The sequence below is a fragment of the Schistocerca piceifrons genome, chromosome 4 (genome assembly GCF_021461385.2).
Source record: "Schistocerca piceifrons isolate TAMUIC-IGC-003096 chromosome 4, iqSchPice1.1, whole genome shotgun sequence".
Lineage (NCBI taxonomy): Eukaryota > Metazoa > Arthropoda > Insecta > Orthoptera > Acrididae > Schistocerca > Schistocerca piceifrons.
The window spans coordinates 18,219,563-18,238,505 of NC_060141.1; the positions used below are offsets into that span (position 1 = coordinate 18,219,563).

Below are 18,943 nucleotides of genomic sequence, written 5' to 3' on the forward strand. Positions count from 1 at the left end.
TACCAGTTTTACGTTTTTTCCCTCGAGAATTCCCCCAGTAGCTCGCGTTTGCAGCCCGAGTAGACGCTGTGCAAAGACCCGGAAGCAGGTCCCCGTAATAAATGGACCGGCGTCCTCGGGGAAAGACGCCGGACGGCCCGGAGAGGTGGAGACTGGACACCTGATGTGTGACGTCGCTATGCGTGGGCGTGGCCGTGAGGGGAGGGGGGGGCGACCGCCAGCCCCTCCCCTCCCCTCCCCACAGCTCGCCAGTTCCACTCGTCTGTCTCTAGACGCCTCGGCTCGGCTGTAGCAAGGTCCTGTAGTATAAGAGCGCGGCGGCGACCGTGGCGGGCACAGTTTGAGCGGCTGCCTCTCGCGCGATGACGATGACGTCGACGCGCCCCGGGACCGGCCTCGCGGTGCTCTGCCAGCTGCTGCTGCTCGCCTCTGCGGCGGCTGCCGCTTTTCCACGCCACCTCGCAGGTGAGCGCAGCTCCCGCACCAGAGCCACTCTCATAGCCCCGGTGTCTTCTCTCGCAGTTGCTGTGGTACGAGTGTCGCCTTCACAGTAGTGTGTGTTCGTCACTTACTGTCTCTGTGTGGACGCGAATGAGGTTTTCTGGTATGTCAAAGAGACATGTTCTATACCTCCTATGTTCAAACAGAGGGCAGAATACCGTCGAAGATTCACTTATTTAAGCCCAACTGTTTTGTGTCTACATTTTAAGTGTATGCTGTCATACCCCTACCTTCTTGGCTTGTGGAACTATGTGTGTTGGCATGCAGAAATGCTGTCGCAGTGAGTATTTTCAAATCAAGTCGCCTCTTTTTATTATTTACGTCGATTTACGTTCCTGATGTACAGCGGGAAATTTCGTAATGATTTTACGAGCGCATACAGAAGAATATAAACATATTTCTCGCAGTGACAGAATTTTAATTAGGTCGTGCGTTCGCTATAACTTATAAGCAGTTCCATTTTTCATATTATTATTAGTGTACCGTGTATCCATTTAGAATAACAATAACAACTCATGCGGCTCGCACATCGGTTAACACTTTCCGACACGGAGACTTTTGATGGTCGCATGTCGAGTAACGTTTCAGTTGAGGCTGACTAGATCCATTCCAGTAATTTGCAGAACAGAAAAATCCGACCCGGAAACCGGGAACCGAAGCAACATTGTCGCCATTAGTTAACAACGGCAACCACAAAAGATTTTTAAATACTCGCAACAAGAATTTTTTGAAACTTAACGATGTGTAAGTGACTGGAAAGTCACAACATCGAAAAAATAAGAAAGGTTATGTTTTTACGCACTGCCAGCGACGCCGTTAGTGACAGAGCGGTCGCTCATATGGAACAATGACGAGAACGAAAATCTGGCACGTTCTTTTCAAAGGAACCGTCTCAGCATTCGCCCATTAAAATACTCTCCTGCACTCTTGAAATGCCCAGTACACGTCGAGATGATAATTAAAACAATATGGCTGTCCCTCATGTATGTCATTACTACGGGTTATGGATGACTATTTGGATCTCTTAGAAAATCATCTGTCTTCATATTTTTCACTGTCACATGCTGGTACTGGTTACAATTACGCATTGTAATTACAATTAATAACACAAAACAGTCGTTGGTTTCGAAATTCATTATGATCAATATCTTACATTTCCTATAGGACTTATCAGAGCTGGTTTCAAGTGTACGAATAAGAATGTCGAGTATAACTTCCCTATCAACATACCCACCTTTTCCTCGTGGGCACTGGTGGCAGCAGTGCCTTCCACCCTTCAAGTTGTACAGAAACATGTAACAATACTACAAACAAAATATTACCGCACTTATAATACATTATTCTGATTCACTCCCAAGGACACGTATAGCTCGTTATATACCAGCTACCTTAATCACACTGTTTCACTTCACTCCGTCCACCTCTTTCTATGCAAGATTCGCTTCAGTTATCTCCCGTGTACATGAAGGTAACTGAAACAAGAACAAAGCAGAAACAAAATCATTCCAAAATCAAAACACATCATGTACATAGTATACATTTAACTGTCTAGATACCTCACTTGATGAAGAAGATCTTGCATTTAAAACGTCCCTCTGCAGTAAATACAATCTAAAAATCCCCTTACACCACAAAGACAGAATGAAATTTAGTAATCCTTAAACTGATTTCTAACTCTGTTTGTCATTTGGTGTTTGTACGCTTTCGTTCCGTATAGTACTTTTTTATAGAATGCATTCAACATTTATGAGCTCATTTTCACTTAATTTAAAACACTTCATTTCAATGAGATAAAAAACCGTGTTTACGGATTTTAACCATGATCTGTCCTGCTGTTTTTAAGTAAAATATTATACGCCTACAGTGAGGGCAGAGTCAATATATTTAGTCGTCTACATTTATCACTCCAGGAATGTGTTGGAGGCTAGTTAATAATTAATGCATTTGAAATCCTTATTCTGCACCCTTTAAAAATTTTCTGTATTCCTATGAGTTGCATTTCCGCTTATTTTGCTGTATTTCCATTTACTGTCCCAGACATTTCCTTCATTTCGGTTATGTTAATGTTTTCGCTGCAACAAACTTCCAGTATGTGATTTTCCCATGCCATGGGTCCATCAGTCGTTACATCTTTCAATTTATAGTTGACTATTTTGTTTATAACTGAGAATTCAGGCTCAAAATTGGTATCATTTGGCTGCACTGTCCTGTTTTCATGCACCTGCATGATTTTCGTCTTTGTTGCATTTACTACCAAACTGTTCTGACTAAAGTATCTATTAACCTTTTAACCTACAGAAAAACTCTTCATTCCATTTCTCTTGATGACTTTGTTCTTGTTATAACTTGTTGTAACATTTTGAACTATCGATGAAGGCACATCATTCACATAAACCACGTTCATGCACGAAAATTTCGAGTATAAGACTTCATAGAATGGAAAAAATGTTTTAAACTCGAACATACATTACATTATAAAGATCATGTATTATTGTAGTACGACGAACATTTACAAGCCGTCAATCATCGCGAAGTACACAAATGTCCTGCTTGCGCCTTCAGATCCCCCAACACACAAACACACACAACGCGAATTACTAATCAAATTCATTATGTTCTGCACGTACGTGTTTGCTGTTATGGATATTCAGAATGCCAGAAACATCACGTACAGTTGATACATTCAGAACTGTAATGAGCTAAAGCGAAAACGTTTCCATTGCAAAACAGCGTTTAGTCTATCTGATCTAACATCGTTGTTTCCACAACAGTACACGGCTGACTGCAATTTCTTTTTTCAAAGTTGGCTTTTTTATTTTACCTTTTTTTTTTTAAGCGGCAGCGCTTGAGTTTCTTAACAAGAGTAATTGCTACGGAATCATACGTGCCTCCAGACTCAAAAACTTACATATTGTGTATGTACTCTAGGAAGTAATGTAATTTCACAGGCTTTTACCGTTGTGATGAAGATATACATTACACTACCAACAGACGAAGAAGTTCTCGTCAGAAATGCCAAGTGGCTGGGGAGACAACTTTTCCACTGGTTTTGTCGGCATTCGGTGTCCCCTGTGTATCTTTCATCGGACAGATTTCTGTCCATGGCCACCTCCTCCACGGGAATACATTTCGTGCACTTGTCATCAAGTAGCATTGGCTAAAGTATCTGTTATTCGTTTTGAAAAGGTATTTGATTGTTTCCGTAAAGGGATGCGTGAACAAGAGTCGTTAATTATTTGGTAAATGAGTTTTTTTTATGAATCGTTACGTAGTGCAGCAAGTGATGACGACACAAATTTTTGCACGGGACTCTGCTCTTAAATCACCACAGGCACCTCAGAAGTTCAGTGAAGATTAGCGGAAAACTAGCCACGACAGGTGCTAAAATTCGATTTCACGTTCTTCAAATCACACCTAAACAGAGGTAGTGCTATGAACTGTGGTTTCGTTATGTATGTAACACAGTGCTCCTATTAGGGAATAGCATGTATACTTTAACAAAAATGGATCATCTCAGATAACGGTACCCACACAATCGTTGCCTGCGACTTTTCTTTAGGGAACATTGGAATACTCTGGAACTGCTGCAACGCTACGGACGAGATATTTCCATGCTTAATGGCAGGATTTGGGCACTCCGTGACATAAGCTTGTTTGTGGTTTCCATAAAAATCATCTTTTTTCATATAAAAGTCAGCCTCCACTCATCAAAGCACGGTATGATCACTTTTGACGTTATGCTACCGAGTTCGCGAAGATAATGGAAGTCTGGAGGCTGTTCCTCGTGTTTAGATGCTCAGTTTGGGTGGCTAGCATTGCAACGTGGCTAGAAAAATGATTGAGGTTCTAAGTTACTTGTATGCAGTATATTCCACCGCTCTGTACACAGACTTGTAACATGTAACAGATGATGATGTAAGACCCCTTTTTAACAAATCCAGTTGTCTGTATAAAAATACCAGTTCACCCTTGAAAATTTCGAAGCAGTACCAGCAGGTGTCTTCCAATGTTCACAAAAAGAACTTTTGGTATAGACAGTACTATACCAAATTCTTCTACACGCCCCAACTACCACAAAAACGCTGCACATAGATCAGTGCTCTACAGCCCACAAATTGCCACATACAGAACTCCAGCAAGAAAGAGAAACTATAAAATTTACTGCAATAAATAATGGATATGATCTTTCACGCATTAATACGATCTCACAACAAATAAAAAACAAACTGAACAAACAACAGCAAACTACACTCACAAATGACAGCAGACCAGCAGTGAAATATGTAAAAATTCCGTTTCTTGGTATAACGCCTGACAGATTAGCTAGGTTATTCAAAAACACAGGCAAAAAATCAGATTCAGCACCATCAACAACCTAAGTAGGAGAATAAGTCCACCAGATACAGATCTTGACGCATCTGACATTTACAAAATTATCTGCAGCCGATGCCGGAAATACTGTATAGGCCTAACAGACAGAAATTTTACAATTCTGTTTTCGTGGGGGTGCACAGCCTCAACGTGTTTTGAGAATGAAAGCGTTGTCCAAATAGGTTATATTCTTTTTATTATCTGTGCGATCGACCAATTTCAATCTTGGGCCATGTGAAATGAAGCTGGAAGCTTAAAGTAAGTACTTGAAAATGACCGAAGGTTGAAACTGGTCGATGGCACAGATAATAAAAGAATACCGCCTACCTGGAACATGTTTTCATTCTCAAAAGGAATTTCAGTACTCGGTTTAAAGAACTTACTGACTGCTACTGACTAGAGAAATGTAACAAATCAGAAGTTCGACATACATTGATGACACAGACCACCCACTCAAAATCGAAGACAATTTGAAAATTTTGCACAAAATCTAAAAAAGTAAAAGACTGGACAGCATGGAAGAAATGGAAATATTTATTCTTAATATAAAGGATGTTATAATATTCATAATGACAAAAGTGAGCTCAAAACTAAAAATTCTTCAACAGCCTTAAAACAGTACTAATGCAAGATATGTAAGATGCACAGAATATGTAAGACGTGCAGTGTGAAACAAACTAGTACCAGAACGTGAAGCAAGCGACTACCAGAGTGTCAGTGTAGCGAATATCGCTTATATAAGGATCAGCGATACTCAACCACACGCTGCAAGGCCGCCATAATGTAATTAAGATGTACCGTTTATATTTATGGAGAAACGTTTCCGCAGTGAAAGTGCGTCAAAAAGCAGTCTTAAATAAGCAGTTTCGTAGTGTAATGTTTGACAACAGCTGCGTCAGTGTACCAACGATGCAGACGAAGCTTTGGGACGTCAAAATCGTAAGTGAACGACCGACATGTAAAAAGTATATTACACGGTTATCACACCACAACAGCTGACGCAAAACTAATGAATATGGAGGAATGTTCGATTCGAGTCGTCGGCTTTGGCCAGTGACTCAGAAAACCGTGCGACAAACGCTGTAAACAATATGACGACTATGTCGTGATGTTATTGGCGATTTTTTTTTAAAAATGAGATAAGCTACTGATCAGTTTGTCACCACAACCACGTTTTCGCTCAGACCCATTTGAACCACATGACGACGCGTTTCCGGAAATGATCCCCATTTTCCAGTGTGTGTTTGTTTGTATTCTGCCGTTTTTTCGTAATGTTTTCGATGAGTGAGGTTCTGCTTCGTTTTGTTGACTTTACGGCAATTTTTAAAAACGAGCAATTTTTAGTAAGTTATCGACTATTATATGTAGTTAGTGGCGAAATTTGGAAGAACTTATACTTACAATTGTCTTATGGTCCATTTGTGCAGACTCTCACACATATTAAACATCAGTCACAACTTTCAGTGCACTGTACACGTCGAGAATGTCTTACATAAACAAAGAGTTATGAATATGTTTTTAGCTGTAGTTGGCAGAGATAATGTTACAGGTCCTCCACAGATATTGTTTTGTTGTTGTGGTCTTCAGTGCAAAGACTGATTTGATGCAGCTCTCCATGCTACTCTATCCTGTGCAAGCCTCATCATCTCCGAGTGACTACCGTAACCTACATCTTTCTGAATCTGTTTAGTTATCCATCTCTTGGTGTCCCTCAGCCGAGCGGTGTAGCCGAGACGTCTAGGGCGCCTTGTCACGGTCCGCGCGGCTCCCACAGTCTGAGGTTCGACTCCTCCCTCGGACATGGGTCTGTGTGTCGTCCTTAGAGTAAGTTACTTTAAGCTAGATCAAGTAGTGCGTAAGCTTAGGGACCGTTTTCGTCAGCAGTTTGGTTCCATAAGACCTTACCACAGATTTTTTTTTCCTTGGTCGCCCTCTACGATTTTTACAAGACACGCTTCCCTTCAGTACTAAATTGGCGATCCCTTGATGCCTGAAAACGTGTCCTACCAATCGATCCCTTCTCCTAGTAAAAAATACTTTGAGAAAAGACTTCTTCACACTTAAATCTATGCTCGATCTTAACAAATTTCTCTTCTTCAGAAACGGTTTTCTTGCCATTGGCAGTCTACATTTTATATCCTCTCTACTTCGACCATCATGAGTTATTCTGCTGCCCAAATAGCAAAACTCATCTACTACTTTAAATGTCTCATTTCCTAATGTAATTCCCTCAGCATCAGCTGATTTCATTCGACTACATTCCATTATCCTCGTTTTGCTTTTGTTGATGTTAATCTTTTATGTTTCTTTCGATCAACTGTCCATTCCGTTCAACTGTTCTTATAAGATCTTTGCTGCCTCTAACAGAGTTACAACGTCATCGGTAAACCTCAAGGTTTTTATTTCTTCTGCATGGATTTTAATTCCTACTCCAAATTTTTCTTTGGTTTCATTTACTGCTCGTTCAGTGTACAGGTTGAATAACATTTGGGATAGGCTACAACCCCGTCTCACTCCCTTCTCAACCATTGGTTCCCTTTCGTGTCCCTCGTCTATTCTATAGAAGGTATTAAGGGGATTTGCTTAGACCTATTTTACAATGGTGTTTATTTCTGTGTGTTACTACTTTTATTTAAGTGTGTAGCCGAAGTATCTGAAGAAATTCACCGATTCACTTTCAACTTTTTCGTTTAGCATTTCGTTTGCGTTCGTATACGAAGAAAATCGTGACTGGTAACTGGAAGTCATTCATAAAGAAACCTATTACTTCAAATCGTTCAAATGGCTCTGAGCACTATGGGACTTAACTTCTGAGATCATCAGTACCCTAGAACTTAGAACTACTTAAACCTAAGTAACCTAAGGACACCAGACACATCCATGTCCGAGGCAGGATTCGAACCTGCGACCGTAGCAGACGCGTGGTTCCGGACTGTAGAGCCTAGAACCGCTCGGCCACCCCGGCCAGCCAAACGCATTACTGCTAAATATGCTGTGCATTCAAGTTCTAAGGCCTCCGATTTTTTTTCTAATTAACTACTCACCCGAAATCGATGAAACTGGCGTTACTTCTCGACGTAATCGCCCTGCAGACGTACACATTTTTCACAACGCTAACGCCATGATTCCATGGCAGCGGCGAAGGCTTCTTTAGGAGTCTGTTTTGACCACTGGAAAATCGCTGAGGCAATAGCAGCACGGCTGGTGAATGTGCGGCCACGGAGAGTGTCTTTCATTGTTGGAAATAGCCAGGTCAGTTGAGTAGGGTGCATGAGGAATCACTTCAAAGTCGTTATCACGAAGAAATTGTTGCGTAACGTTAGCTCGATGTGCGGGTGCGTTGTCTTGGTGAAACAGCACTCCCGCAGCCCTTCCCGGACGTTTTTGTTGCAGTGCAGGAAGGAATTTGTTCTTCAAAACATTTTCGTAGGATGCACCTGTTACCGTAGTGCCCTTTGGAACGCAATGGGTAAGGATTACGCCCTCGCTGTCCCAGAACATGGACACCATCATTTTTTCAGCACTGGCGGTTACCCGAAATTTTTTTGGTGGCGGTGAATCTGTGTGCTTCCATTGAGCTGACTGGCGCTTTGTTTCTGGATTGAAAAATGGCATCACGTCTCATCCATTGTCACAACCGACGAAAAGAAAGTCCCATTCGTGCTGTCGTTGCGCGTCAACATAGCTTGACAACATGCCACACGGGCAGCCGTGTGGTCGTCCGTCAGCATTCGTGGCACCCACCTGGATGACACTTTTCGCATTTTCAGGTCGTCATGCAGGATTGTGTGTACAGAACCCACAGAAATACCAACTCTGGAGGCGATCTGTTCAACAGTCATTCGGCGATCCCCCAAAACAATTCTCTCCACTTTCTCGATCGTGTCGTCAGACCGGCTTGTGCGAGCCCGAGGTTGTTTCTGTTTGTTGTCACACGATGTTCTGCCTTCATTAAACTGTCGCACCCACGAACGCACTTTCGACACATCCATAACTCCATCACCACATGTCTCCTACAACTGTCGATGAATTTCAGTTGGTTTCACACCACGCAAATTCAGAAAACGAATGATTGCCCGCTGTTCAAGTAAGGAAAACGTCGCCATTTTAAGTATTTAAAACAGTTCTCATTCTCGCCGCTGGCGGTAAAATTCCATCTGCCGTACGGTGGTGCGGTCTCTGTGACGTATTGACAATGAACGCGGCCTCATTTTAAAACAATGCGCATGTTTCTATCTCTTTCCAGGCCGGAGAAAAAAAATCGGAGGCCTTAGAACTTGAATGCACCTCGTAGGTGTGCGCTGTGGCGTGCGCAAGATTCTGATGACGTCTCTTGTAACCGCGTGCCGTCGGGCCGTTCTTTACACGGAGTGGAGATAGTGTCCGCCGCTTGCGCAGTCCTAGCCGCCGGGCAGTAGTGAGACGGCCGCGCGCCGCGTTGCGTTGCGTTGCAGAGGGCGAGCAGTGCTGGGAGTCGGGCGCGGAAGGCCGCTGCCTGCGGGTTCGCGACTGCGCGGCCGCGCGCGAGGCGCTGGCGCAGCGCCGGCCGCTGCCGCGCCGCTGCGGGTTCGCCGGCTACGAGGAGGTGGTGTGCTGCGTGCAGGAGGAGCAGGAGCCGCCAGTCCCCGACGTCGTCGCCCCCGACTACTTCCCCAACAGGGACACCGACGGCGGCGGCGGCGATACCAACAACATCATCGACGACGGCTGGAGGAGGCCCGCGGCCGAACGGCCCAGCGTGGCAGGTGAGCTGCTCACGTCGCTGCCTTTCTCGTCATCTCGCACTGTTAGGGGGTACTCAGGTGTATTAGTTAGTTAAAAATTCTACGTTTATCCAGATCTTATTCCGCACTGTCGCCTTCAAATTAGTCTCCTCAAGGGAGGAAGACATCGATCCCACAGTTTCTGCCGCTATTCAAATGCACCCCGTAAGTCCTTCTTTTTTTATCACTCGAACCTCCTTCACTGTATAAAACCTTCGCTCCTTCAGTTTCATTTCATCTTGGGGAAGAGAAAGAAATTCCACGAAGCCAAGTCACACGAAAATCCTTGAGTAATATACGGCTTACGTGTCCTGCATTATCATTGTAGAGTATCCAGTCGTTTGTACAGCATTCCTGTGAACTTATTCCCATGTCCTCCCACAAACATCGCGACACAACTCAGTCTCGCCAGGAGGGGCGATGTCTTTATGAACTTATCCAAAGCATTGGATTGCGTGGGCCATGACATTATGTTACGGAAATTACAATTCTACGGTATAAATGGAATACCATATGAGTGGTTTAAGTCATACCTACAGAACAGGAAGCAAAAAGTTTCCTTATATGGGTCAAGTGATTTAAATAAGTTTGCCGCTTCATCTAACTGGGGTGAAATTACATTAGGTGTTCCACAGGGTTCGGTCATGGGTCCGCTTCTGTTCTTGATACATGTGAACGACCTCCCTTCTTATCTGAAACAAGAAGCTAAAATGACACTGTTTGCTGATGAAAAGAAACTCCAATAGAAAATGATACAAATACTGTCTTTGGAAAAGTTATTGACTGGTTTTCTACGATTGGCTTGCTCTGAACTTTGAAAAATCACAGTACGTCCAATTTTCTACTGCAAGGAGTAGAGTTCCTTCAATAAACATAACACATCAACACCCAGGGTACAGCATACTAAATTTTTGGGTGTACATATAGCTGAAAATCTTAATTGGACAATTTGTATTTTGGATCTCCTAAAGCGACTAGGTCCAGCAACTTTTGAAATCAGAATAATTGCTAATTTTGAGGATATAGAAATTAGCAAGCTAACATACGTTGCATACTTTCACTCTCTGATGTCATACGGAATAATATTTTGGGATAACTCAACACTTAGGCAAAAAGTATTTACTACTCAAAAGAATGTATGGCGATCATAGTCGCACATGTTGTAGGCATCTGTTTAAAAGGTTAGAAATCCTTACAACAGCCCCACAGTACATTTCCCCATTAATGAAATTTGTTCTCAACAACATCGACCAGTTTAAAAACAACAGTGACATTCATGTTTATAATACCAAAAGAAAGAAAGACTTACACTGTCTTCCACTTAACCCATCTTTGGCACAGAAAGGGGTAAAATATGCTGCAGCATAACTTTTCGATAAATTACCGGATCAAATAAAATGTCTGAAAGACAGCAGTAATAGTTTCAAAAATAAATTCAAATCATATCTCCTTTACAACCCCTTCTATACCGTAGATGAATTTTTGAATAGGAAAAAAATAAAACCGTTAGTATAATATATGCACTTTGTGCCATTTAACAATGGGGTGGATAATAAAAATTTTAAGCTTAAAAATAACCTTGATTCACGTGTGCATTTCTTATGCACTTGACACGTTCCACATCATAACGGTTACCGTGAGATTGATCAATGTCACACGTAACTAACTAGCTAACTAACTAACTGACAGTCCCATCAACATCAAAAAACAGATCAACACGGGCTATTTAATGTTACTCTTTACTCGTCCATATTCTTTTGGCCGAGATGAAGAATAAGCCTCCCATTGCGACAGTTAATTGCTGGTTAGTTTCAGAGTCATAGCGATAAATGCAACTTCCGACATCAATGACAACCCTCGAAATAAATTTGGAACTGTCAGGAAGCAGACTTTCACGCTGTTTTGCTTGTGATCATCTTGCAGAATTCGTGGAACGAACTTCACCGCAATGCTTCTAATCTTTAATACCTCTGACAGAATACATTCACGCGTTATCATAACTTATTCCTAAGGTGTCTTGAAATCAGGTCCTTCGCATTCTGAACGTTTCCTGGTGTGATGCCAGCTGACTGCCGACTGCAACTGTCTTTATCATCAGCCGCTGTTCTCCACTCGTAAGTCTGTGTCTGGCCTTAAATGTTGCCTTCAGAAGCTTGTTTCAACATTTGGTGTGTTCATGTGGCGGTTTTACCAAGTTTAAAACAAAACGATATACACACATTTCACTTCTTCTGGTCAGCTAGCGGAAAACCGCAATGTCACGGAAATGTTACCGTCGTCTTACGCTCCCAGACAATGTATCGGGAGAAACATAGTCGTATTTCAGTGTACAAATAAGCCTTTGTGTGCAGAATTCAAATTCCAGTCGGTTTTGTACAGCAAGTCGTATCTTGTTTCTACTACTTGCTATTTCGTAAATTACACTTCCTACTGGCGCCCTATACACAGTGGGGCCACATGACTTTTGCAAAGAAGGGTTGCAGTGTTCAGTGACTGTGCCAGACTGTTATAATCATATCCTGTTTATATGTGCCACTGTACTTGTTTCACTGTTATCGTTAACGTCAAATATGCATTTTAAACTACTTAGCAGTTTAAAATGTTAGAGAGCATTCTGTGACTGGAGCAAAGCAGTGATCTGTATAAAATGCTAAAAATTAAAGGAAAACAGTCTGGACCGTGTTTTCAGATCTTTATTCGTTAGCAACCGCTTTCGGTCCTTTCCTCAGACCATCTTCAGGCTTTTCCCCGCTGCAATACAGTAATGCACTGAAGCGCCAAAGAAACTGCTATAAGCATGCGTATTCAAATACAGAGAAATGTAAACAGGCAGAATACGACGCTGCTATCGGCAACGCCTATATAAGACAACAAGTGTCCAGCGCAGTTGTTAGATCGGTTACTGCTGCTACGATGACTGGTTATCAAGATTTAAGTGAGTTTGAACGCGGTCTTATAGTCGGCGCACGAGCGACAGGTCACAGCAACTCCGAGGTAGGAGTGGGGATTTTCTCGTACGAACTTTCCACAACTGAACCGTGAATATCAGGAATCCGGTAAAAAATCAAATCTCCGACATCGCTGCGACCGGAGAAAGTTCCTGCAAGAACGGGACTAACGACGACTGAAGAGATTCGTACATCGTGACAGAAGTGGAACGCTTCCGCAAATTGCTGCAGATTTCAGTGCTGTGCGATCAACAAGTGACAGCGTGCGAACCATTCAACGAAACATTATCGACATGGACTTTCGGATCCGAACACCCACTCGTGTACCCTCGATGACTGCACGACACAAAGCTCTACGTCTCGCCTGGGTCCGTCAACATCGACATTGGACTGTTGATGACTGGAAACAAGTTGCCTGGTCACACAAGTATCGTTTCAAATTGTGTCGAGCGGATGGCCGTGCAGGGGTTTCGAGACAACCTTGTGAATGCATGGACCCCGCACGTCAGCAGGGGACTGTTGAAGCTGGTGGAGGCTCTGCCATGGTGTGGGACGCGTGCAGTTGGAGTGATATGGGATCCCTGATAGGTCTAGATAGGAGACACGTACGTAAGCATCCTGTCTAATCACCTGCATTCATTCATGTCCATTGTGCATTCCGACAGACTAGTGCAATTCCAGCAGGACAATTCAACAACCCACACGTCCAGAATTTCTACAGAGTGGCTCGAGAAACACTCTTCTGAGCTTACACACTTCCGCTGGCCACCAAATTCCCCAGACATGACGATTATTGAGCATATCTGGGCTGCCTTTCAACGTGCTGTTCAGAAGAGATCTCCACCCACTCGTACTCTTACCGATTTGTGGACAGCCCTGCAGGATTCTTGGTGTCAGTTCTCTCCAGCACTACTTCGGACATTAGTCGAGTGCATGTCACGTCATGTTGCGGCACTTCTGCGTGTTCGCGGGGGCCCTACACGATATTAGACAGGTGTACCAGATTCTTTGGCTCTTCAGTGTAATACATATAAACTCTCCAAGTACCAGACTAGGTAAGGAGTTCAAAATTTTGGACAGAATTCTGTAATTATTACTGTATTGCAGCGGGGAAAAGTCTGAAGATAGTCTGAGGAATGGGCCGAAACCACTAGCCAAGGAAAAAAAGTCTGAAAAAGCAATTGAGACTGTTTTTATTTGATTTTAAACTTAGCAGTTTGTGGAAAGATACCGCTGTTAAGTGTCAACTGGTTGTATTGGTGTGACTCGTGGATATACGGGGGCGTATGTTCTAACTTGAGACAACTAATTATCTCGAAAACGACGCATCGTACGAAAAAACTGTCCTGCATGAAAAGTTAATATTAGTAAAGCGGACACCCGTGTGTGCTATCACTGGATACTTCCTAACCACCCTTACTGCGTAGGAGGGGTCAGCTTTCTATTTTGAAATGGGAAACCCACAGTTTTTATTGCATATTCGGTTTCTGCACCAAAAAATGCTTACTGTTTACTCAAACCAATGTTTCCCATTTGTGCAAGACGTCGCTGTAATCAACAAATATCAAGTGTCCTGTTTTTACAATTAAGAACTGTCGCATTTGATTCTACGTTTCATTTGCGATGTAAATGGAACCTTTGTGTTCCTGCGGGTGATACCGATGTTCAAACGTTACTTGACTGTTGCAAATGTGATTGTACAGTACAGTTAATATGTGTAGACACTGACACTTCTTGCAAATGAGTTGTTTGTATGGTAACGTAGTTTACTGTTCCGTAAGGGGTTGTTTGTGTACATCTACGTGGCTACTCTGAAATCTACACTTAAGTGCCTAGCAGAGGGTTCGTCGAACCATTTTCATACTACTTCTCTACCATTCCACACTCCAATGGCGCGTGGGAAAAAGGAACACGTAAATCTTTCCGTTCGAGCTATGATTTCTCTTATTTCAGTACGATGATCATTTCTCCCTACGTAGGTGGGTGTAAAAAAAATATTTTCGCATTCGGAAGAGAAAGTGGGTGATTGAAATTTCGTAAATAGATCTCGCCGCAAAGAAAACCGTCTTTGTTTCAGTGACTGCCACTCCAACTTGCGTATCATATCAGTGACACCTTCACCGCTATCGCAACGATAACACAAAACGAGCTGCCCTTCTTTGCACTTTTACGATCTCCTCCGTCAATCCTACCTGGCAAGGATCCCATACCGCGCAGCAATATTCCAGCAGAGGACGGAAAAGTGTAATGTAGGCTATCTCTTTAGTGGGTTTGTCGCATCTTGTAAGTGTTCTGACAACAAAGCGCAGTCTTTGTTTCACCTGCCCCACAATATTATCTATGTGGTCTTTCGAATTGAAGTAGCTCGTAATTGTAATTCCTAGGTATTTAGTCGAATTGACAGACCTTAAATTTGTGCGAATTATCGTATAACCAAAATTTATCGGATTTCTTTTAGTACCCATGTGGATGACCTCGCACTTTTCTTTGTTCTGTTCCAATTGCCACTTTTCGAACCATACAGCAATTCTGTCTAGATCATTCTGTGATTGGAATTGATCGTCTGATGATTTTACTAGACGGTAAAGAATCTAAGGGGGCTGCTCAGATCATCACCTAGATCATTTATGTAAATCAGGAACAGCAGAGGGCCTATGACACTAACGGAACGCCAGATATCACTTCTGCTCTACTCGATGACTTACCGTCTATCACTACGAACTGTGTCCTCTCTGAGAGGAAATCACGAATCCAGTGACATAACTGAGACGATACTCCAGTATGCACGCAATTTGATTAATAGTTGCTTGTGAGGAACGGTATCAAAAGCCTTCTGGAAATCTAGGAATATGGAATCGATCTGAGATCTCTTGTAGACAGCACTCATTACTTCATGGTAATAAAGAGCTAGCTGTGTTGCACAAGAACGATATTTTCTGAACCCGTGTTGGTTATGTATCAATAAATCATTTTCTTCAAGGTGATTCATAATGTTCGAGTACAGTATATGCTCCAGAATCCTACTGCAAATTGAGGTCAGTGATATGGGTCTGTAATTCAATGGGTTACTCCTATTACCTTTCTTGAATACTGGTGTGACCTGTGCTAGTTTCCAGTCTTTAGAAACAGACCTTTCGTCAAGTGAGCGGTTGTATACGATTGGTAAGAAAGGCGCTATTTTGGTGCATACTCTGAAAGAAAGCTGATTGGTATAGCATCTGGACCGGAAGACTTGCCTCTCTCAAGTGAGTTGAGTTGTTTCGCAACACCTAAAATATCTACTTTTATGTCACTCATGCTAACAGCTGTTCTGGTTTCGAATTCTGGAATATTTACTTCGTCTTCTTTTGTGAAGTAATTACGGAAAACTGTATTTAGTGACTCCGCTTTAGTGGCACCATCATCGGTAACATTTCCATCCCTGTCGCGCAGTGACGGTATTGACTGTTTTTTGCCACTGGTGTAATTTACAGACGACCAGAATCTGTTTCGGTTTTCTACCGTATTTTGAGACAATGTTTCATTGTGGAAACTATGAAAAGCATCTCGCATTGACGTCCGCACTAAATTTCGAGCTTCCGTGAAACTTAACCAGTCTTGGGGATTTTGCGTTCTTCTGAATTTGCCATGCTTTTTTTCGTTGCTTCCGCAACAGTGTTCTGACGTGTTGAGTCCTCAAACCATCAGAATGGTTAATTTGGGTAGCCGCCCTCGAATCCCCCATCAGGCTGACTGATTTCGGTGTGTGTTTCCATCCAACTGTTATAACTCTCGCGCTGGCCGCTACGCGGCTGCCGGCGGAATACAAACCACAACCATTGTAATGAGGTAAAACGTCCACGAAGCGACAGCGACAGGCGCACCTGCCGTGGATACCCACTGAAATCAAGCACCCCAGTGGTGAGAAGCAAGGAGACTCACCGATATCAACCATCCCGGTGGGGCCCGCCGGAGCGGCCGTACGGTTCTAGGCGCTACAGTCTGGAACCGAGCGACTGCTACGGTCGCAGGTTCGAATACTGCCTCGGGCGTGGATGTGTGTGATGTCCTTAGGTTAGTTAGGTTTAAGTAGTTCTAAGTTCTAGGGAACTGATGACCTCAGATGTTAAGTCCCATAGTGCTCAGAGCCCTCTGAACCATTTGAACCATCCTGCTGGGAGCAGAAAACTATTACATCCTGGTCGTTTTTCCTGAACGACGCTGAACGTCGTATCTATCCAGACATTGGAACGGCTAACAATACCGTACTATACAATCAAAATTGCAACATAAAGTATGTTTCACACGTAAATATCAACCATTATAGCATTAAGGTTTGCATTTCTATCGTAAATGAAATGTAGAATCAAATGCGTCGGTTCGTAATAGCAAAAATAGGCACACCTGATAATTGTCGATTATACCGCCATCTACCACGAATGGAAAAGGGTGGATCCAGTGAACCGTACGCATCTTCTAGCATAGAATTCGAATATGCAATAAAAATGGTATGACTGGGAGAGGGGTGGTTCGCATTTTAAAATACAATGTTGACCCTGCCCACGCAGGAGGTAGGTTAGGGAGTGGCCTGTTGTAAAACATACAGATGTTCTCCTAACTAATATTAAGTCTTCATCTACAACATTTTTTTTGGTGCAATGCGTAGTTTTCGAGGTAATGAGTTGTCTTGAGTCAACTCAGATGAATAGAGGAACATCACTTTGGGCATCTGCCATCTTCCATTGAGCAATAATTGAGGACTGGGTATGTTAGCGAATTAAACCTATATGTTTCACAAATTAAGAACACAACAAAATATCATTATATCCTTTCACTTACACAAAAAGAACAGAAAGGTCCGACAAGTGGGAACAATCATTCACCCAGTTCAAAATGGTTCAAATGGCTCTGAGCACTATGGGACTTAACATCTGAGGTCATCAGTCCCCTAGAACTTAGAACTACTTAAATCTAACTAACCTAAGGACATCACACACATCCATGCCAGAGGCAGGATTCGAACCTGCGACCGTAGCAGTCGGCGGTTCCGGACTGAAGCGCCTAGAACCGCTTGGCCACCGCGGCCGGACATTCACCCAGTGATCATGGGTGCTTTTCATTGGACTTTGAGAGCTTCAGCAACGTGTATCACATCCGTGTGCGTTCAATATGGCCTGACAACTACATGGTATGCTAGATGTAAGTCTACAAGGGTCACCCTGTGGCAACCGTTTCAGTTCTTCAGTGAGACCCCTCGAGCGATTTTGGAAAGTGTGTGGTGCAGCAGGAGACCACAAACACGTCCGTCAAGGGTGTCCCACACATGCTCGATGGGGTCTAGGTCGGGACTCAGCCCTGCCCATTCTGTTACTTCAATATCCAGGTTTCGCGACACATACCTGGTGGCTCCCGCCACATGAACCCCGGCATTATCGTGCATGAGAAGTAATTCCGGTACCCCGCACTACGCAGCAGTCACTGCATGATGCAGCAGGATCCGTTCGATGTACCGCCCAGCGGTAAGGTGGCCCTGGATAACGACGGGAGCTGTACGCCGGTCAACACTGTTGCCTCCCCGCACGGTCACACACAACCTTACCCGAATTTATCGACTTGCTGAACAACATGAGGGATAGTTCGTAATTTCGAATTGAGTTTAGACTGCAACATTTTATTCATATCCATCTCTACTCACATTTTTCTACGACCATATATTTTTTACGAAAATTGTGAAAATTACCTTCATGTATATAATTTCTGGTAACTCAGCGAACAATACTGCGTATCCTGCATGAGCCTGTGACATTGACTTGTATAATGCTGAATGTTTGAAACATGAAAAACTAGCATAGACTTCCACAGCCATTAGTTTCGGCGCGAGAAATATGTCGACTTTTTCGTGCAATTAACGCAAGAAAATGGTCTAACCGTGCTTATTGTCGCAATTCGCCTTTAACTGGTCAGTAAATATGATGTATGTGTAGTTAGTTATTAATTATGCGACAATAGTGAGGTATTTCAATATACAGGGTGTATATTCAGTCCGGGAACACTTTCAATTATTTATTGCACAAGAACTAAACATTGTATAGATGTCATACATATTGCATTTTGAAGAGAAAATAACATTCGATATGCAAATCATGAGTGACCCGGCAGACGTGAATACGGTAATCGAATTCTTGCCATACCTGTCCCAGCATGGCATCGTCGACTGTGGCAGTCGCTTCCCGTATTCTCTCCCGGAGGTCTGCTACATCACGTGGTAGAGGCGGTACACACACCAGATCTTTAATGTGTCGCCACAGAAGAAAGTCACACAGAGTGAGATCTGGTGATCGGGAAGGCCATTTCATGGAACAACTGTCCTCTTCTGTAGCA

The 18,943-nt window shown here is 43.1% G+C and overlaps 1 protein-coding gene across 1 annotated transcript in view; it reads left to right on the forward strand.

Annotated features, from left to right (window-relative positions):
• The first annotated feature begins 323 nt into the window (after nt 1-323).
• LOC124795553 (serine protease persephone-like) overlaps nt 324-18,943 on the forward strand; it is a 42,668-nt gene continuing 24,048 nt past the window's right edge. Inside the window, exons 1-2 of the mRNA XM_047259626.1 lie at nt 324-465; nt 9,327-9,617. Coding sequence (XP_047115582.1) covers nt 363-465; nt 9,327-9,617 — 394 coding nt within the window. The 5' untranslated portion in view covers nt 324-362. The remainder of the gene's footprint in view (nt 466-9,326; nt 9,618-18,943) is intronic.